Below are 20,313 nucleotides of genomic sequence, written 5' to 3' on the forward strand. Positions count from 1 at the left end.
TTACACCAAGGCCACGCTGTCATCTGCGTGCCTCGGTGCTCGTGGGCCGGCCTGGCCGAAGGGTCCCCCCAGGAGGGCCGAACAACCAGCCCAGGGCCGTCGGACGACCAGCACAGCTGCTGGACCGGTGGGTCCCTGCCCGGCCCTGCTCGGTCCTAACCCTGCTCAGTTCTGACCCTGCTCAGTCCTAACCCTGCTCAGTTCTAACCCTCGGGGGGTATGCAGTTCCGGGGCCTGAGGTCCCCCTGGAGCCTTTGCGAGCTCAGTTCCTGCCAGCACAGGGCATCTGTGCCCACCCTGCTGTGCGGTGGCAGCAGGAATGCCAGCGAGGCTGGTCTGCCACGTTCGCACCCCCTTCACTCTTTCCTTCTTTTTCCTCCCAGTTTTATTGAGATGTAATTGACATACAGCACTGTATACGTTTAAGGTGTGCAGCGTCACGATCTGAATTGCACATCATGGAGTGATTATCACTGTAAGTTTAGTGAACGTCCGTCATCTCACACAGATGATAGAACATTAAATAATAGAAAAAAAATGTTTTCCTTGTGGTGAGAACTCAGGATTTACTCTTAACAGCTCTCATACACGTCATGTATAACCTACAGCAGTGTTAATTATATTTGTCATGTTGTACATTACATTCCTAGTACTTACTTATTTATCTAATAAAGGGAAGTTTGTACCTTTTGACCGTCTCATCCAATCCCCCTGCTTCTGGTAATGACAAACCTGATCTCTTTTTCTATGAGTTTGTTTTGCAGTATGATTGATTGATTGGCTTACACGCTGTTAATTCCTGCTACTTCACTCTCCTCTGAAGTCTTCTTCTTTTCCAGATAAATGCCCAGCGAGTCGCTGTTGAAACCCAACAGCAAAGTGACCTGCACACCACAGCCTGCCTTGAAGACACTACTACCGCCCGTCTCCCACATGCCCAAGGCCCCAGAGACCCAGCAGGTGGAGGGTAGGCCCTGTATCTCCAAGTTCAAAGTGAAGGGCTAAAGCAGGCAATGTCGTTTCCGCCTGGTGGTCACTTTGCTACTCCCGAGCCCCCCCCCCACCCCGTCCCTTAGAAGTGAGGGCGCAGGAAGGCTCGGGACAGGCCACAGCCGAGGTGCTTTGGTTCGGTCTCCCTCGGCAGCAGACAGCGCCTGTGGGCCCCCGCATGAGTGCCTGCGTGCTCCCGGCCCCCAGCCTCCACTTGAACCTCTTCCCAGAACTTGTGGGCAGGCTCGGGGCCACCACACACGCTGCAGGTTCTCTCCTGTCCCCACGCGCCTGGCCACTCCGCAATACTCAGTAAAGGTGACATTGGAATTCTTTGTTCTGTTGGCATTTATCAATATTACAAAACTTCAAAAGGCTCAGCTGTTGTCTTTAGTCACCTGCCCGGGCCTCTTCCCATCTTCTGGCACAAGCGTGACTGAATGTAAAGAAAAAGGCAGGCTGAGGAGGCAATCTGGTATTTCCAGCAATCCTATCACCCAGGGGCACGTGTGTGTTCACTATTTTTTTTAATTTTATTTATTTAAAAAAAATAATTTACTTAGTTTTGGCTGCATTGGGTCTTCATTGCTGCACGCGGGCTTTCTCTAGTCGCGGCGAGTGGGGGCTACTCTTCATTGCAGTGCGCGGGCTTGTCATTGCGGTGGCTTCTCTTGTTGCAGAGCACGGACTCTAGGCATGCAGGATTCAGTAGTTGTGGCACGTGGGCTCAGTAGTTGTGGCGCACGGGCTTCGTTGCTCCGCGGCATGTGGGATCTTCCTGGGCCAGGGCTCCAACCCGTGTCCCCTGCATTGGTGGGCGGATTCCTAACCACTGCGTCACCAGGGAAGAAGTCCATATTTGTTTTTAAACAAACAGATGCTTTATTGAGATACAATCCACAGACCGGGAAGCCGCCTCTCAGAGGCCGTGCATGGCTGTGCCATTCCCCCGGGTCCTGTGCGAAGCCTGGACTGAAATGTGAGTAGGTTCGGTACGCAGAGTGCGTTTACAGCCCTGAGAGGTCCGGGCTGGTGCGACCCGAGCCCTGGTCCGCGTGCGCTCCTGTAAGCTGCCCACTCCACCCCATGACGTCCACTCGGGCGACAGCGAGCACACGGGACGCCAGGACTCATGGGCGGTTATTCTGCCGACACGAGGAGCCGCGGTTCATTCCCATTAAGGCTCTGTCAACACGTGAATTTTGGAAACGAGGCTTTCTCAGAGACGGCGGTCAGCGCTCTGAAGCCCGTTTCCTGGACGCTCGTCTTACACGCGCGGTGACTAATCGTGAAGTACAGCCGCGATGATCCTCCGGTCTCTGCGACGCCTCGCGGGGGACGGCTACTTAGCGGCCGGCAGTTCACCCCGACAGCGAGGGACCCAGGGCCACCTCTGCCACGCAGAGTGGTGGCTCACGCTGTTAGAAAAACTGAATTCCTGAAGGTACCTCAAGGCTGATCCCCGACTTACAGCCTAACGCATGGCAAACGCCACCCCGTCAGTTCCAGGGGAGTGTAAACAGTTTCACTGGAGCCTTGTTTCCAGAAAGACCACCCGACGGGGCTGACCTTGTGCCCCCTGGAAGGTCTCAGGCCTGGGCCAGAGCCGTGTGTCCAGGGGGCCGGGCCCAGGGCAGCGGTGCGCTTGGGGACCGAGGCTCTCTCAGCTGAGGAAGCCCCGTCTCCTCCTCGTGCGTCTGGCAACCAGTGCTCAGGATGTTTCCGGAAAGGAGGCGGCCCCCCCGCCAGGAGGGGAGGAGCCCTCGCCGCTCTGTCCCGAGCCCCGGCCTAGGCTGCCTTCTGTTTCCGCTCCTCCTGCGGGGGGGGGGGGAATGGGGTTTGGCAGGCGCCGCCCTCCCCTCACTCCCTGCAGCTGGCCCTGCCCTCCACCCCCGAGGGCAGAGACGCCCCACGCCCGCTCCCGCTCAGAAAGCGAGTGCGGCGCCGGGCCCCTCCGGGCCGCGGGCCTCGCCTGTCCGTCTCCTCCCTCCACCTCGGTCGTCCCGGGACAAGCCCCCACGGCGCCTCACCCTGACGGCGCTCTCCAGCTGGGACAGGGCCTCCTGGTACCGCGGGGCCAGCGGCTGCAGGAGCTCACTGGGGGCGTCGTGGCGCTCCAGCCCAGGCACCCCACCTTCCCTGAGCATCCGGACAAACCTCCTCTCCTGCACGGAAGGAGCACATGAGGGGAAGATGCTCCCGCCCCGCCAGGGCCCCCAGGGCGAGCCCACGCCCCACCTCCTGCTGAGACCACGCAGGCTGACCTGCACCTTGAGGAGCAGCGTGAAGGCCTGTCCGGATTTTCCGGCGCGGGCGGTTCTTCCAACCCTGAAACGGAGCACAGCCCCCTCCAGAGCGGTGGCCCCCAGCCCCTGAGGGCTGTTGGGACCAGGCTTTCTCCCCAGGCCACCCCCTCCCCAGACCCAGGGCCAGTCCCGCACCGGTGCACGTAGGTCCGCAGGTACTGGGGGGCGTCGTAGTTCACCACCAGCTGCACGCCCTGCACGTCGATGCCGCGGGCTGTGGCGTCAGTGCTGATGAGGCTGGCGGGACACGAGGGGTTGCGGGCCCTGCCTGAGGCCGGGAGCGGGGACACACGCCCCTTCCCGCCCTGCTGGGGACGCCGCCACGGAGCTGGGGAGGGCCCGAGGCGCCCTTCAGGACCCCAGGCTGACGCGGCGCGAGCGCCCTCCCCGGAGCAGGACCCCGGCCCGTCTCCCCAGGTACTCACAGCTGGATCTTCCCCTGCTGAAACCGCTTCAAGATCCGCTTCCTGGAGCCAGGCCCGTAGCGGGAGGAGAACTCGGCCACGCGCACGCCCCCGAAAGCCTGGACCAGCAGGAACAGCCTGGGCGGGAGAGGCCGGAGCCGGTGGGCGGGGGGAGCCACCTCCTCTCCCCTCCGGCCCCCGCACCGTGCCGGCCTCACCTGTGGGAGTTCTCGCGGGAGTTGGTGAAACACAGAACCCGTGAGAGATTCATCTCCAGGATCAGGTGCAGGACGACCAAGGGCTTGAGGCGGAGGCTGCAGGGCACGTAGCGATGCTGCGGGGGACGGCGCGGGGTTGGCCACGGCCCGGTGCCTAGACGCGCCCCACCCCCCCCTCCAAGCGCCCTGCTCACCGTGAGCCCCGCAGGGAAGGTGTACTTCCCACCCGAGTCCCCGTCCACGTCCACGTCAGTGTCTCTGGGGCCCCCGTGCACCGACCCCGTGGAAAAGAGCCGGGGCCGGTAGAGGCCGAGCTGCTGCAGCTTTTCGGGGTTCTGGGTCAGCGTGGCCGAGAAGAGTAGTTTCTGCAGTGGCATCTGGGGGCAGCAGATGCTGAAAGGGGAGGGAACGCTGGGAAAGCAGCACAGCCCAACCAGCCCACCCCAGCCTGGCAGGAGAGCGTCTCAGACGGGGGACAGCGGAGGGGACCAGCTCAGGGCGGCCCCACTGGGCGCAGAGCAGAGTGCAGGGCCCGGTACCTGGCTGCAGTCACAGCCCGGGGCTGCGTTCTCTGGAGCAGAGCAAAGGGGTCCCTAGTGCCCTCACTGGGAAAGGCCGCGGCCAGCACCCGCGGCAGCCAGGACTGGTGCATGCTGTCTATCACGCGGTCGGCCTCGTCGATGACCTGCGGGGCAGGGGGTTGGGGGGGGCAGGTCAGCCTCGGGTCTGGGCCCGGGCCTCCCTCCGTGGGGGCGACCTACCAGGAAGCGGAGGTGCTGGAGGCTGAATCCTGGGGTCTGCTCGACGTGGTCCACCAGGCGGCCAGGGGTGGCCACCACGATGTCTGCCAGGCAGCGGAAGCCGTCTGCTCTGCGGAGCGGAGAGTGGCTCAGGAGGGCCGCCCGCCCTGACGCCCCCGACGTGGGCACCCTGTGGACGGCAGCGCTCCGCTCCCCGGGGCCAGATGGCTACGATGCGGCTGCACAGAGCGGGCCCGCCTCTCGGAGGCGCCCACAGACCGGAGGGACCTACGTGTCCTGCACGAGGCTCTCCTGCTCCTTGGCCAGCGACTTCTGCCCGGTGAGCAGGGCGACCCGAAGAGGAGTGGCATCCGCGTAGACGCTGAACACGCTGCTCACCTGGAGGAGGAGCAGCCATCACCAGTGTGACCTGAGGCCCCCACGCCGCAGTGACGAAGACCCTGGGTCTGACCTCCAGGCGTGGGGGCCACGTACCTGCTGGGCCAGCTCCTTGGTCGGCAGCACAACCAGGGCACGAACCTGGCACACGGCTCGCCGCAGCAGGGCCTGCGGGGGGAGGACCGCCACCTGCGTCAGCAGGGCCGCTCCCTGCCTGCAGACCCGCCTGGAGGGCGAGGGCTCCCTACGCTCACCTGCACCACGGGGATGACGAAGGCCAGGGTCTTCCCACTGCCCGTTGGGGCAGAAACACAGAGGTCGCTAGGCCGGTAGCCGCCTCTGCTTACCAGAAACCCGTTGGCTGTGCTCTCCAGGAGAGCGGGAATCACTGCTGCCTGCACTGGACAAGGAACGGCGAGACACACGTCACGTCGGTGCAGGGACACCCAGTGCTAGCACAGGCACCGGAGACGGCCGCCTCCCTGTCTGTGACCTCTGGGCTGGGCTCTCGCTCAAGGTCAGCACCGGAGCCTCCCGGAGCGCTGAGAGTCTGAAGGTGCTGAGGCCAAGACCACACCTGCCACTGGACGTGTGCACAGGCTGCCTGTGTGGGCAGCTGCTGAGCGATGGCCTTGCACGGCTCTGAGAGAAGATGCTCTGGAAGGAAACCCTGCTCCCACCCCCACCCCACCTGCGCAGGGCAGGGGCACCTGGAAAGTAGGACGAGATGCCCTGAGCCCGCAGCCTCTTCTGCAGGTCCGGGTGGACTTCCGGGATATCCTCGATAGACACCAGGCCTTCGGTGACATTCTTTCCAACGCAGCTTGGCTCAGCCAGCCACGCTGGCAGGAAAGGCTGGACCTACCACAAAGGGAAAGAGAAAGAGACGAGGTGAATACTCCAAAACCCGCCAGGCCAGCAGAGCAAGGCCCCAGAAGCCAAGCACTCAAAACACTCAAGCTGAAAAGGCTGCTAGAAAGAGGCAAGCTTTCTAGCTTCTCCTGGACCGCCCACGTCTCACTCTCCGTGAAGCCTTTAGAGGGCGTGAAAAATACCTACCGAAAAGCGCCACTCCCTGAGCCAAACCACCCAGGGGCTCACCCTCGCACCTAATAACACCCGCGCTCCAGGCTACACCCGCACGGTGCCCATGACCTGGCACTCGCCTGCCCGCGCTTTTGTTTGCTATCACTGGCTCTGCACCAACCATACAAACCCTCTGTCGTTTTACACACCAAGCTCATGGCTACCTCGGGGCCTTTGCCCCAACTCGGCCCTCTCCCTGGCACACACTTCCCTGCCCCCACCCCACCTTAACCAGGCTGATCCCTGTCTTCTGATTCCAACTCAGAGTGGATCTCCCCAAGGGCACTGTGCCCAGCCTCTCTTATTCTTCGTGATGAGGCTCACTCTCCGCACATCCTTTAGCTCACGTATTCGACTACTGAAATCTCTTATGCTAACGTGAATCTGCAACTCGCCCAGGAACCTGGTAGACCTGGTTGGATCTCCCATTTTGTTTGCTAGATTGGTGAGCACGCTAGATTAGAAGCTCCTTAAATGTGCACCAAGGAAGCGAAGCTGTTTAGAGAGATCTCTGTGACAGCAGCACGGAAACCAAATCAACCCGCTAATTTCGGAAAAAAAAGAAGACTCTTAAAATTGAAATAGAAGTGCCGACTTCGCACAAGATTCAAACCGTAAACCAGGCTGCTAAGACATCAACAGTTGGCCGGCTCAGGTGTTCACTCACCGAGCACAAACCATACACCCACCAGGCGCAAGCACCGTCCTCCAAGCCGTCCCACGAACACAAGCCGCGGTAACGACAGCCACCCCAGCGCTGCAGCCTCCGCCCGGGCCGCTCACCTTCGGCGCCTTGCTCCTCCCGAAGCCCCCGAGCACCAGGGCGTGGGCTGGGGGACCAGAGGCCTCTTCGGAGGGCGGTGCGCCCTGGCCCTCCGGCGACCGCGCGGCTTCGGCTCCCACGCTGTTCCCCGCCGGCACCTCCTCGCTGCTCTCTGCGCGGCAGAAGCGGGGGCGGGGCGGCGCGTCAGCCCCACGCGGTCCCGAGTCCCAGGGCCCCGCCCCACCCCGCGAGGCCCCACCTGCGCCCGCGTCCTCATCCTCGTCGTCCGCCTTCCGCCGCTTGCAAGGAGGTGCGTGCGGGCTCCCCGGCGCCCCGCCGCTCTTGCGCCTCCGCGTTCTGCGCGGCCGCCGTCGCCGCTTCCCCGCCGCCTGCGCTGTCTGCGCGGCCTCCGCAGGCTCCGAGGGCTCTTGCTGCGGCGGCTGCTTCTGCAGCTGCCGCTCTCGGGCCCGGCACCGCAGCCGCTCCAGCAGCGCGCGAGCCCGGCCGTCCGCCTCGGCCTCGGCCTCCGCCCCGGCCGCCTCGGGGCCTGAGTACCGCGCGACGTGGAAGAGCGCCATGCCGGCCGCCGCGCGCCACTCCGGCCCGGCGCGCCGCGATGACGGCCGGGCGGGGCGCTGACGTCATCAGGCGACGGCGGTGACGTCAGTGGCGCGCCGGGCGGCGGAGCCGGGGGGTGGCTGGTTTGGTCTCTGTCGCGTGGGGCGGCGGCATGGAACTGGAAGGCGGCCCTGGGGGCGCGCGCCGGGCGCTGGGCCGCCTGGTGGAGGCGGTGCTGGCAAACCGAGGCAAGGCCAACGCCGTGTTCGACATCCTGGCCGTGCTGCAGGTGGGGGCCCGTGGGGAGCGGCGGGGGTCGCGGCCGGGTCCCGGGGTTGGAGACCAGAATGGGGGCCTTCTCGGGCGCGGACGAGGTGGGGGCTTGGGTTCGGATGCGGGCAGATAATTGCAAAGCGGAGTTCAGGACTATACTGGGGGTCTTCTCCAATCTCGCAGGGCTCCCAGGTGGGAGGATCTGGTGCGGGGTTTGGCAGAGGTGGGATGGGAGGGTCACGCGGGCTCAGGGGTGGGGTGGGATGGGGCTGGGGTCCTGGTCGGGAAAGGGGGCAGGGGCCACAGCTCCAGGCGGGGCACCCCGCGACCGGCATCTCCCCGCAGTCTGAGGATCGGGAGGAGATCCAGGAAGCGGTGCGCGCATGCAGCCGACTTTTCGGGGCCCTGCTGGCCCGCGGAGAGCTGTTTGTGGGCCAGCTGCCCTCTGAGGAGATGGTCATGGCAGGTCAGTGTCCAGGAGGGCCAGGTCTCTGACAAGGTTAGAGGGGGATCTTGCTAACATGGGATGAGCCCCCCCCCAAAAACTCCATCATAGGCCATGCGGGTCGGTGGGATCGGGAGATTGTGTTTGGGGGAAGGGGTGGGTAATAGGGACGTTGAAGCCAGGTGTAAGGAAAGGTTGGGTGGGGTGTAACTGTTTGTTTTGTGCTTCTTGTGGGATTTGATGTTGCGTATCGTTGACTGTTAATTCCACGGAAGTTTAGAGTTATGTGTCTCAGTCCTTGGCGCTTTTGGGTCTTGGGGTGAAAGGAGAAAGGATCCTGCCTGGGGGAACGTGCTGGTCCTGCCCCAGGTCTGGAGCCGCAGTGACTCGTTTTCACTCATTCCTCGGCGGGGCTGAGTAGAGGGCAGGGGGAGGGTGGGGCTGGGTCCCGTCTGGCGTGTGCGGGCATCGGTGTGGGCTGACCGCCCTGCCCCACCTGCAGGGTCCCGGGGGGCCACTCGCAAGTACAGGGTGTGGATGCGGCACCGGTACCACAGCTGCTGCAACCGCCTGGGGGAGCTCTTGGCTCGCTCCTCCTTTCAGGTCAAGGTGAGTCTGGGCGGCTGGCCTTGCTTGCCCGCGCAGCCCGACCCCAGGCTCTCCGCACAGCAGGGGTCTGCGAGGGGTCTGGGGCCGTGGCTGCAGGTGCCGGTCCAGGTGAGGGTGCTGTCTCTTTCTGTGGCTGGTTCCTCTGGGTGTGGCTGCGTCCGTCCTGCCTCCTGATTCTCACAGGAGCTTTATTTTGCGGGTATTCAGGCCTGAGGGCGGGGGGAGCTCTGTGGGCCTGTCTGCAGGGGTGACGTGTGGCGGGAGCCTTGCGGTCCCTTTGCCACCCCTCCTTCTAGGAGCTGGCCCTCAGCACGCTCATGAAGTTCGTGCAGCTGGAGGGCCAGCACCCCCTGGAGAAGCCCAAGTGGGAAGGCAACTACCTGTTCCCCCACCAGCTCTTCAAGGTGAGGCCCCGGCTGCCCGCTTGGGGGTCGCCCCGGCTGCCTGTGGGTTGTGGGGCTTGGGGGGACTCTGGCGGCCCCCCTAGACTCTGCTGTGTGAGCTGCACGCCTGGGCCGCCTGTCCTGGGGGTCAGAGGCGCTCACCGCCTTGTTCCCCGTCCCCGCAGTCGGTGGTAGGAGGCCTGCTCTCTGCAGACGAGGACCACTCCCTGCTGCTCTGTCAGTTCCGGGAGTACCTGGAACACGACGACATCCGCTACCACACGATGCAGGCCGCCGCGGACGCCGTGGCCCGGGCCACTGATGGGCGCCCTGAGGTGAGCCGCCTGGGTCCGGGGAGGATGGAGGGGGGTGACGGGCACGCGGCGTCCGGGCGCTCAGGCCAGGTCTGCGGCAGGTGCCCCTCACTTTTTGGAACAACGCCTTCACGCTGCTGTCCTCCGTGAGCCTGCCCCGCCAGGAGCGCGCCCCCTCCAGCTTCTACGTGAAGCACGCGGGTAAGCGCCGGGGCTGGGAGGGCAGGGGCCTGGCCTGCTCCCGTGTCGGGTGACCCCTCGCTTTATTTGCAGAGCTCTCGGACAAGTGGAAGGTCGTGCATCTGAGGGTGAGGCGCCCTGGGTGGGTGGTGGTTTCCCCGGGAATCCCTGGTTTCCCTGGGAATCCTGGGCCAGCGCCCCCTTCCTGGCCTTGTCAGCCACCGGGGTCACAGGAGGCCCCGAGGGCCCAGGCACGGTTCCCGGAAGTCAGAGGCGGCCTGCCCAGACCTCCCTGGGGCTGAGTGTCGTTGCCGGGGTGGCTGTGAACACAGGGCCTGTGGCCGAGAGGGAGGCGTTCTCTCGCTGGGGTTTCCTAGGCCCTGGCTCCCTACCGGAGGCAGGAGGAGGGTGGGCGGATCGGGAGCGCGGGGGACGTCCACCCCTGCCGCTTCCCCGCAGGAGCACAGGAAGGCCTTCCAGCAGATGTGGCTCGGCTTCCTCAAGCACCAGGTAGGGGTGGGGGAGGGACCCCGGGGCTGGGCTCCAGCGAGTGGGGCAGGCCGCACCCGACCTGACCTGCTGCTTCCGGCAGCTGCCTCTCCGCATCTGCAAGAAGGTGCTGGTGATCACGCACGACTCCATCCTGCCTCACCTGGCACAGCCTAGCCTCATGATCGACTTCCTCGCCCGCGCCTGTGACCTCGGTGAGCAGGAGCCGCCTGGCAGGCCCGGAGCCAGAGCGGGACTGGGGTGCGGAGGGGCGCTCTGCAGCCCCGGGCCAGGCAGCCGGCGGGGCTGTGACCAGCGTCCCGGGGCCGGGCTGTGCCGTTGGTTTGGGCTCCACGGCTGCGCATCTGTCTGCAGGTGGAGCCGTCAGCCTCCTGGCTTTGAACGGACTTTTCATCCTGATTCATAAGCACAACCTGTGAGTGTCCACCTCGGGGTCTGAGGGCTTTTCAGCTCTGCCCGTTCAGCCGTGACCTGGGCCGGGGTTCCTGATCTGTTCTGTTTGTGGCTCTACCCCAACACGTGCTCCGTCACTCCCCTCACCCCCCCAGGGAGTACCCTGACTTCTACCGGAAGCTGTATGGCTTGCTCGACCCGTCTGTCTTCCACGTCAAGTACCGGGCCCGCTTCTTCCACCTGGCCGACCTCTTCCTGTCGTCCTCGTGAGTGGGGGCGGGGCTGGGGACACCTGGCCTGGCTCAGAGCCGCGGGCCGCCTGGGCCCCACCCATCCCTGTGGGGCTGCGGCCGCAGGCCAGGACGGGGACCTGGGGGCTGGCACGGAGGGGTAGAGTCTTACGCCCGGCCCCCCACCTCCCCAGGCATCTGCCGGCCTACCTGGTGGCCGCCTTCACCAAGCGCCTGGCCCGCCTGGCCCTGACGGCGCCCCCCGAGGCCCTGCTCACGGTCCTGCCCTTCATCTGCAACCTGCTGCGCAGACACCCAGCCTGCTGCGTCCTCGTGCACCGCCCCAGGGGCCCTGGTGAGTGTGGCCGGAGCCCCTGGGAGGCCTGGCCAAGAGCCCAGCACGTGGGCGCAGGTGGCAGACTGGAGCCTGGGTCTCGTTCCTAGAGCTGGACGCCGACCCCTATGACCCCCGAGAGGAGGACCCCGCCCAGAGCCGAGCCCTGGAGAGCTCCCTGTGGGAGCTGCAGGTGAGGGCGCCCTGCCTCCTGGTCACTCCCTGGGCTTCCTGGAGCCGCCCCACCTGGGCGCTCCCCCTCGGCCACCCACCCAGCCCCACCTGCACGCCCCTGCCAGCATCTCTGCCAGGTCCCCAAGGATCCCACCTTGCCCTGTCACTTCGGTCACCCAGGGGAGGCTTTGCGTCCGTCTGTCCCGTCCCTGGCCTGCAGAGGCGGTGGGATGTTCCCCTGCTCAGTGCTTCCTGTGCCCCTCGCTTTGCCCACGAGGGGCGGTGACATCCCACGTGCCCCTCCAGGCCCTCCAGCGGCATTACCACCCCGAGGTGTCCAAGGCCGCCAGCGCCGTTAACCAGGCGCTGTCCGAGGCCGAGGTCAGCATTGCACCGCTTCTGGAGCTCACCGCCTTCCAGGTGAGGCTGTGAGGCGGGCCGGGGGGCTGGGGCGGTGAGGGCCGTGCAGCACGGGGCGCCTGACCGGCCGCCTGTCCCCGCCCCGCAGATCTTCGAGCGGGAGCTGGAGAAGAAGGGGCCCGAGCCGGTGCCGCTGGAGTTCATCCCGGCCCGCGGCCTGCTGGGCCAGCGGGCCGACCTCTGTGCCCAGCATTTCACGCTGAGCTGACCCTGCACGCCCTGCTGCCCCCGACGGGTGGTCTCGTGGGAAAGCCGCTGGGGGCGCTGGTGGGCGGGGGTCTCGGGAGGCGCAGGTCCTTCACCTGTGCCCCTGGGGTGCCCTCCCGTCCACCCGCCGCCCCTCCACCTGCCCCCCTGCTGCTGGCCTCGCCGGAGGGTGCTGCCCGGGGCCCTCCCTTCCCTGCAGCCTGGTGGGGAGGGGCGAGGTGGGGTATGGGGGGCGCTGCAGGGCAGCGCCTGCTTCCGGGGCCTCAGTTACAAGCGCGCCGGGTCGTGGCTTCTGTCGGCCCCCGCGATTCCCCCGAGACGCGCCAGGCCCTCTGCATCGCTGTGCTTCCTGACACGAGACGGGCCTCGCTTCCGCCAGGGCAGCCGCAAGAGCCTCTCTGCTGCAGTTAGACTGTGACATGGGGGTGTCGGGGGGGCTCTGTGCCCCGGTCAGTCTCAGTGGGGAGCACAGGGAGGGGTACAAGCTCGCTGTGCCCGGCCAGGCCCTACTGAGGTCACCTTTGTCCCCAGAAGTGCAGTGAGTCCAGGGGTGAGCGCCTGCCCCAGCGCGGGGGTTACAGGCGGGCCGGCCTGTCCCTCCACCCTCTGCGCGGAGTGGGCCAGCAGCCCCGTTGTGTTTGCAGGGTTATCTTTTCGAGGTTTCTTTTCTACCAAAGGTGCCGGGTTTTCTGTCTCTGGCGGTGATCCCGTTTCCTTTAAAAAACCCACTCGCTCTGGCACATGCCTGGCGCCGGCCCACACTTGGCAGGGGCTGACGGGGGCACGGGGGTGGGGCAGCCCACAGGGAGATACCTTGCTGCCCTCCGCCGCCTCCTGTCTGTGCCCCGTTCCTGGCCACACCCTGCCCGTCCCCCCGGGGAGCGGGGTGGGAGCTCGTGGCGGGCACCCTGGGAGTCCCAGCAGGGAAGGGTTCCGCCAATCTGGTGTCCAGGTACCCCCGCCGGCCCGGTTTCCCAGCACGCCCTGCTGGCAGCAGCGCACCACGTGGCCCCGCTGCCCTTCAGCCGTCTTCCCACGAGCAGCAGGGGATGCTCGTTACTGACCTGGAAACCGCCTGGTCCCTGGGGCGCAGGGCTTGCCCGGAGCGGGGGGCGGGGGTGGGCAGTTTTGAGAGAGCCGGGCCGTCTGGCACCAGGAGTGTCCAGTGGGCCAGAGGCCACCGTGGCCTTGTGTGGGGATGCCAGGGGGCAGTGCTGGACGGCCTGAGGCCTCCCGCTTTTCTTGAAAAATACCATTATGTGAAAAAAATTACAGACTACAAAACACTTGAACAGGTTCTCTTGGTCTTATCTGGACTCGGCGTCCTGTGCTCCCGTAGGTCCTTGCTGTGGCCCGTAGCCACCCTGGTCCCTGGGCAGCTGCACTCTGCCGTGTTTGACCTCCGGCAGGTCCCCATTTCCTGTCCTCTGGCCCTGGTTGGCCGTGGGGGAAGAGCGGTGAGCGTGCCCTTCCCAGCGGCTGTGAGGTTGGCTGAGAGGCTGCATGGTGGGTTGGAGGTGAAAACCGAAGGGGGTCTGGGGCACCGCTGGGGCTCTGCCTGTCCTTCAGGAGCCCGAGGGGTGGCCGGGACAGCCTCCGGGGCACATGGGTCTGACTGCAGGGCTCCTGGCTCCGGAGGAGGTACGAGCTCAGACTTTCAAGAGCTTTGGAACCACCTGGGATCAAATAAGATGTCTACGTGGGCAGGCGGAGGGAAGGGCCTTGGGCAAGTGTACAGGGGGGGTGGAGGAAATAGCGGCTCCCTGGTCTGTACCAGGAGACCGTCCTGAGCCGCTTGTGAGCGACCCACCTCTGAGCCCAGAGACGAGAATGCAGGCACTTAGAAAGAGTAAACGTTTATATGTTTAAAAAGAAAAAAAGGCACCAGTGAACCCGCTGCTGGCAGCTTCACGCCTCCGATGGCTCCCTCGGAGGAGGAAGGGGAAGCCAGCTGCCTTTTGCTTAACTAAAGCTCTGCCCCAGTTTCTTTGTCGTTTGTAAATTACAAAAGCAGCATGAGCCGAACTAGGAACTCAAGTGAAAGGGTGGGCGTGTGGGGAGACGTGGAAGCCCGCTCGGTCCCCAGTTCCGTAACCCACCCTCCCCTCTGCCGCCACTTGGTCGCCCACACAGACCCTCATGCTGCCCGCGCCGGGGGAGAGGCCAGGTACACCTGCCCAACGCCTCCCTCCACCTGCCCACGTAGATGTTTTGTTTGTGGCACTGGAGACGCTGTCGTTTCCTAGGTCCAGCTTTTACAGACTGCTTAAAAAAAAATTTCAGACACAGAATGAATACCTTTTTAGCGTGAGTATGCCCCATTTGATATTTGAGATGCACTAAATTTTAAAAGTTGAAGTGAAATCCACAAAACATAAAGCTAACCACTGTAAAATGCATGATTCAGGGACTTCCCTGGTGGCTCAGTGGTTAAGAATCCGCCTGCCAACGCAGGGGACACGGGTTCGAGCCCTGGTCCGGGAAGATCCCACATGCCACGGAGCAACTAAGCCTGTGCGCCACAACTACTGAGCCTGTGCTCTAGAGCCCTTCCTGCATCTGCGGCGGGCCCCCGCTGGCTGCCCCGCTGCACGATGCCAGGGCTCCAGGGCTGTCGGGTCCAGAGTTTCAGAAAAGCCTGGAGGGAGGTTGGGGGTGGCCCATTGGGGTGGTTGCCTGCTGTGTGCCCGGGGCACCGTCCCCTGTTCCTGCTGCACAAACAGGCCAGCCCTGTCTCTGGAGCAAAACTCTCACTGTCTGTTCCTCTGTCCCTCTGTCCCGTCTCCCTGTCTGTCTCTCCCTCTCCCTGTCTGTCTCTCTGTCTCCCTCCAGGAGATGAATGGGGCTGTTGGATGATTAAGTCATAGTCATACGCGTAATGAGGAATGTGTCACGAGACGCGGAGAACCCTCTCCAGCGATAGGAATGCTCAAGCATTTAATTGGCATTTAGCAAACAAGCTGCAGAGAACTGGATGTCAGAGGGGTATCTCCTGAAACCTCAGTCAGGGCGTAGACCTTGGGGAATGTGCACCCCCCCTCAGGGCTTTCCCGCTGGGCTGGGGGCACGGGGTGGGGGGCAGCTGCTGGCCCCATGGCACCGATCCGCCCTCCTCCGTGGGGCATCGGCGGTTAATGGAAGCCGCCCGGGGCCCCACCCCTGCTCCCAGCTGATCATGGCCCGGTGAGGTCACGGCCTTGGTGCCCACCGGCTGGTGCTCCGCTCTGCGCTCGGGAAAGTTGCCCGGCCCCTCCAGGCCCCAGTCCTCTCACCCACAAAGTGGGCAGTTCCAGGGGCCGTGGCTGCGTAGGAGCCAAAACTTAGAGGCATGAAGCTACTACAACATCGATTTCGCTCATGAGTCTGCAGCCTGCGCAGGGCTTGCGGGGAACAGCTGGTCTCTCCTCTCCTCGGCAGGAGCTGGGGCGGCTGGAACGTCGGGGCTGAGCTCCCCTGAGGTCTGCCAGTGCAGGGGACACAGGTTCGAGCCCTGGTCTGGGAAGATCCCACATGCCGCAGAGCAACTAAGCCCGTGTGCCACAACTACTGAGCCTGTGCTCTAGAGCCTGCGAGCCGCAACTACTGAGCCCACGTGCCACAACTACTGAGCCCGCGCGCCTAGAGCCCGTGCTCCACAACAAGAGAAGCCACCGCAATGAGAAGTCCGTGCACCGCAACGAAGAGTAGCCCCCGCTCGCCGCAACTAGAGAAACCATGTGCGCAGCAACGAAGACCTGACGCAGCCAAAAATAAATAAATAAATAAATTTATATATATTAAAAAAATAGTCCCCGGGACCCCAGTCCCAGACACGACCATGGTTGCCAGCTTGGTGCATATCTGCCCTCTCCCCAGCACCCCTTTAATGAAAAATCCCAGCATCACATCACAGGTCTCGTGTGCCCCGGCCACCCCTCTGCCTTGGAAACATGACGACACAGTGTGTGCACGTGGCATTCTCGACTGGCCGCCCCGCGTGTCCCCTGAGTTGTGATGTATTGAATTGTCATCGAATGTCTGTCATTGAAGTATTGATTCCCCCTTTCTTTCTTGACCTGTGAGGAATTTGTTTGAATTTCTTTGAATTTCCGAGAGGCCGTTACTAATTTCTAGTATTACTGGGCACAACAGATTCCTGGGAAGTGGATTAAATATTAAACGTGTGACCAGGTGTTCTCCCGGGAGAACATGACAGTGTCTGTGCTGTGACACCTTCTGTATCCCTCCCTCTGCATCCTCGCCACCCCAGAAGCTGCAGAGGCTGCCGCTGAACCAATCTCAGTTGGGGGGCAGAGGGGAGGGATGGTCCCGAGTGGCAGGGCCTCTCCTTGGTGCCCACCCCCATGTGGTGGAGGCAGACAGGTGAGCGTTTGCCCGGAAATCTGAATCTCTTACCAGAAGAAGGGGCCCCTGCCCCCGCTCCCCACCCTGTGGACCGCTCCCTGCCTGGCCTCCCTCTTGGGCGAAGCACTTCAGCGCTGCTCCCCTCCCCGCATAATGCCGGCTGGGATCTGAAAGCCCATCGCAAGCTGTGTGATTGGGGCCTCCAGGCGAGCCTCCCCAAGCAGGGTGCGGCCCTGACAGTCTCTGGGACGATGTGCGCATTTCCCCGCAGGCCTCCTATGCCTCCCCTTGCTGTTCCTGTGAAACAAACCGCCCCCAAACTCGGTGGCAAGAAACAGCATTTTACTATGTTCCCAAGTCCTCTGGGTCAGGAATTCAGAGACAGGGCCCTCTGGGATGGCTCACTTCGCTCCACAGTGTCTGGGCCCCAGCGGGACGATGGGAGCCTGGCGGTGATTCGATGGCAGGGCCGGGTCTTTTCAAGGCAGCTGGACTCCCAGGGCTGGTTCTGTGGCTCTGGGGGCCTCGGGCCTGTGGATTCCACGGAGCGGCCAGGGCTCTGAGGGCAGGTGGACGCTGCGTGGCCTTTAATGAACCTGCTTCAGAAGTCACCCAGGGCCACCGGCTGTGCTCCCAGACTCGAGGGAGGGGACATGGACCTCAGCTCTGAACTGCAAGGCTGTCAAACCGCAGAGCCTCCGCTGGCCCCGGGCTGGGGGGAGGGAAGGTCCTTCCTCTTACAGGCATGGGGAGGAGGGCTGTGCATGGAGGGAAACGCTGACCCGCCTCTGCCACTGTGGGCAAGTGGCCTGGCCTGGCTGGGCCTCAGGGTCCCCACCTGTAAAGTGGGAACAAGAACAGCACACGTCCCATGGGGGATGACGAGGGGTACATGAAGAACTGGGGGAATTAGTGTCCTGGGGGCGCGTAACAACCACCACAAACTTCAAGGCTTAAAACAACAGGAATTGGGACTTCCCTGGTGGTCCAGTGGTTAAGAATCCACCTTCCAAGGCAGGGGACGTGGGTTCAATCCCTGGTGAGGGAACTAAGTTGCCACAGGACAACGAAGCCCGCACGCCGCAGCTATTGAGCCCATGCACTCTAGAGCACAACAACTAGAGAGAGAAGCCTGCACGCCACAACAAGAGATCCCGCACGCCGCAACAAGAGATCCCGCACGCCGCAACAAGAGATCCCGCACGCCGCAACAAGAGATCCCGCGTGCCGCAGCAGAGATCCCGCGTGCCGCAGCAGAGATCCCGCGTGCCGCAACAAGAGATCCCGCACGCCGCAACAAGAGATCCCGCACGCCGCAACAAGAGATCCCGCACGCCGCAACAAGAGATCCCGCATGCCGCAGCAGAGATCCTGTGTGCCGCAACAAGAGATCCCGCACGCCGCAACAAGAGATCCCGCACGCCACAACAAGAGATCCTGCGTGCCTCAGCAGAGATCCTGCGTGCCGCAACTAAGACCCGACACAGCCAAATTAATAAATAAATAAATATTAAACAAAATAAAACAACAGGAATTTATTCTTTCACGGTTCTAGGGGCCAAATGTCCAAGATCAAGGTGTCACGGGACCACGCCCACCCCACCCCCAGGTTCTAGGGGAGGGCCCTTCCTGCCTCTTCCAGCTCTGGTGATGGCCGATGGTCCTTGGCTGTGGCCACATCCCCCCAGTCTCTTGGAGAGGAGGGTCCATCTTCATATGGCTTCTCCCTGTGTGTCTCTGTCTCTCCTTATAAGGGCACCTTATATGGGATTCAGGGCCCACCCTACTCCAATGTAACCTCATCTTAACTACTTACACCTTCAAAGGCCTTATTTCCAAATAAAGTCACCTTCTGATGTCCAAGTGGATGTGAATTTTAGGGAGACTCTGTTTAACCCACTGCAGTGCAAACCCTGACCCAGCTGGCATTTACTAGATGGTAACCAGCGTCCAGCTCAAGGGATCAGTGCTGTGGGGAGGTGACCCAGAGATGGTTACGCTGGGTGAGCAGAGGCCGGGCCTGGCCTCTCTCCATCCTGCTTCCTGGCTGGGGCAGCCTCTCCTCGCCTGGACTGGTCAGCTTTAGCCCCTTAAGAAATCTGGTTGAAGGCCAGTTCCACTGACTTCCCAGGCTTTGGACATCAAAAAAGTGTCCTCAGGCTGTGGCTTGATTAGAATTCCATCTGGCTCTTGGGCACCTCTGCAGAGGTGACGAGTGAGCTCGGGGCCCCGTGGGTGAGGGAGGCGTGGGGCTGGGGTTTGATTTCCCCAGGGGACAGCAGCTCTGGCGGCGGGAGCTGGGCAGCCTGCCTGGAAGGTGCCCTGACCACCAGGAGGGCGTGACGGGCTGCTGGGCCTGCAGCTGTTCTGCTCTGGGCTCGTTGGTCGATAGAAGAACAAGGCAGAGCTTTAATTTCAGGCTGGAAGTGAAGTCGGCCACGATTTAGGATTGCCGGGGGCAGTAGCCACCAGGGTCACGGTCAGCATGGGCGGGGGGGGCGGCAATGCCAAGCATCCCCGCAGGTGTGCCTTGGTGGGCACCAAAATGCCGCTACCGTCTATCTTCCAAATTGTCCTCCTGGCCTGTGGTTGGTGTCATCAGGGTACAGGATCGCCTACTCACGTGCAGATTCTCGCTGAAGGGAAGATACAAGACTCCCTCATCCACCATTAACAGGGGCTGGGGCCATTCTGCAGATCTCGCTGTGAATTGAACTGTGTCCCCAGGGAGCTGTGTCCACCTCCTAAGCCTGGAACCTCACAGGGCAGATGGAACCTCACAGGGCAGAGGGGGTTAAGTTAAGGATGTTGAGATGGGGGCCTGCCCTGGATGGTCCAGGGGCCCTGTGTCATCACAGGGGGGGATGACTTCTAGGAGGAGGAGGTGGGACAGAGTCAGAAAACAGAGGAAAAGAGACATTAGCAGAGGCTGGAGGGAGGCACTTTGAGGATGGAGGAAGGGGCCGCGAGCCCAGGGTCATGGGCGCCTCCAGAAGCTGGAAAAGGCAGGGGGCAGAGGGGCCAGAGGCCCAACTTGCACGTCACCCGGGGGCCCCGTGGGGCTTCTGGCCGTGAGACCAGAACGGGCCTTTTCACGCACAGGCTGTGGCACCTGCCATCGGGAGGGGGAGGGCAGACCCTTGCCCCTGGTCCCCTACATCCCAACCTCACTGTTCACCGTGTCCCCCACTTCTGTGCCTTTGCTTGAGGGATGTTCCTCGCGGGACAGAGAAGCTGTTTTTGCAGTAAATGGTTCTCTGGCGGCAGCAGTCTTGGACCGGGGTCCCCAGGCAGGAAGGGCCTCCACAAAGCTGTCCACTGCACTGCCCCTCCCTCAACAGAGCGGCCATCCCTGGTCTCTCTCTCTCTCTCCACGGCCCCTAGACGTCTGCCACCATGCGCCCGGGGCCTCTGGCTTCAGTGGTTCGTGGTCTGAGTACCACTTTGGGGGGGTGACAACTTGGCTCCTTTGTCCCAAGGCCTGTGGCTTTTCAGCTGCCGACGGACGGTCCCCACCGCTGACCTCCTTCCTGGACTCAGGCAGCCTCTGGCCTGCCGCTCAGCACTGCACTGCGGGCCCCCTTTCTGAACTGGCCGGGACCCTTTGACGGCAAGTGACGGCCACCTCGGGCCAGCTCACATCCACAGGAGGCCGAGGCCAAGTCGCTGGGAAGAGAGTGTCAGAGCTTCCTGGCTGCTGTGGGAAATTAAAGGTTTGAAGTAAACACAAACCTACTATCTTATAGTCTGTAGGTCAGAAATCCCACACTAGTCTTGCTGGGTGAAATGAAGTGTGGGACGGCTGGTCCCCCTGGGGCTCCAGGGAGAATCGCTCCCAGCCTTTTCCAGCCTCTGGAGGCGCCTGTGTTCCTGGGGTCCCAGCTCCTTCCTCATCTCAAAGCTCACGACTCCAGCCTCTGCTTGCTTCCTCAGGCCCACCTCCCTCTTATCAGGGTCCTTGGGATGACCCTGGGCCCACCGATCCGTCTCCTAGGACAATCTCCGCATCGCAAGACCCTTAACTTAATTTCAT

General features: G+C 63.0%; 2 protein-coding genes across 8 annotated transcripts; one reads left to right on the plus strand and one right to left on the minus strand.

Moving 5' to 3' along the window:
• Positions 1-1,320: 1,320 nt before the first annotated feature.
• DDX51 (DEAD-box helicase 51) lies at positions 1,321-7,588 on the minus strand. 6 transcript variants are annotated; one of them, XR_014251796.1, is made up of 15 exons: positions 7,166-7,583; positions 6,927-7,078; positions 5,768-5,918; positions 5,312-5,457; positions 5,154-5,225; positions 4,951-5,057; positions 4,680-4,788; positions 4,458-4,603; positions 4,113-4,311; positions 3,919-4,034; positions 3,722-3,838; positions 3,255-3,533; positions 3,021-3,155; positions 1,550-2,805; positions 1,321-1,426 (listed from the first exon to the last, which is right to left on the minus strand). XR_014251796.1 is itself a non-coding variant. In XM_082417187.1 (15 exons), the coding sequence occupies exons 1-15, from the start codon at positions 7,482-7,484 to the stop codon at positions 2,779-2,781; spliced, it is 1,962 nt and encodes a 653-aa protein (XP_082273313.1). In that variant the 5' UTR covers positions 7,485-7,583; the 3' UTR covers positions 2,637-2,778. The 6 variants fall into 6 exon arrangements, 4 of the variants coding, with proteins under 4 accessions (XP_082273312.1, XP_082273311.1, XP_082273313.1 ...); XM_082417187.1 differs by lacking the exon at positions 1,321-1,426 and having other exon boundaries at positions 2,637-2,805; positions 3,255-3,318; positions 3,432-3,533; XM_082417186.1 differs by having other exon boundaries at positions 1,321-2,805; positions 4,525-4,603; positions 4,680-4,783; positions 7,166-7,587.
• NOC4L (nucleolar complex associated 4 homolog) lies at positions 7,551-13,228 on the plus strand. 2 transcript variants are annotated; one of them, XR_014251798.1, is made up of 16 exons: positions 7,551-7,753; positions 8,083-8,203; positions 8,685-8,791; positions 9,088-9,195; positions 9,360-9,509; positions 9,590-9,689; positions 9,762-9,796; positions 10,128-10,178; positions 10,261-10,372; positions 10,533-10,593; positions 10,727-10,837; positions 10,996-11,156; positions 11,246-11,328; positions 11,616-11,729; positions 11,818-12,510; positions 12,553-13,228. XR_014251798.1 is itself a non-coding variant. In XM_082417190.1 (15 exons), the coding sequence occupies exons 1-15, from the start codon at positions 7,637-7,639 to the stop codon at positions 11,935-11,937; spliced, it is 1,551 nt and encodes a 516-aa protein (XP_082273316.1). In that variant the 5' UTR covers positions 7,551-7,636; the 3' UTR covers positions 11,938-13,228. The 2 variants fall into 2 exon arrangements, 1 of the variants encoding a protein (XP_082273316.1); XM_082417190.1 differs by having other exon boundaries at positions 11,818-13,228.
• Positions 13,229-20,313: the final 7,085 nt, after the last annotated feature.

Source organism: Balaenoptera physalus (genome assembly GCF_965194825.1).
Source record: "Balaenoptera physalus genome assembly, chromosome: 12".
Lineage (NCBI taxonomy): Eukaryota > Metazoa > Chordata > Mammalia > Artiodactyla > Balaenopteridae > Balaenoptera > Balaenoptera physalus.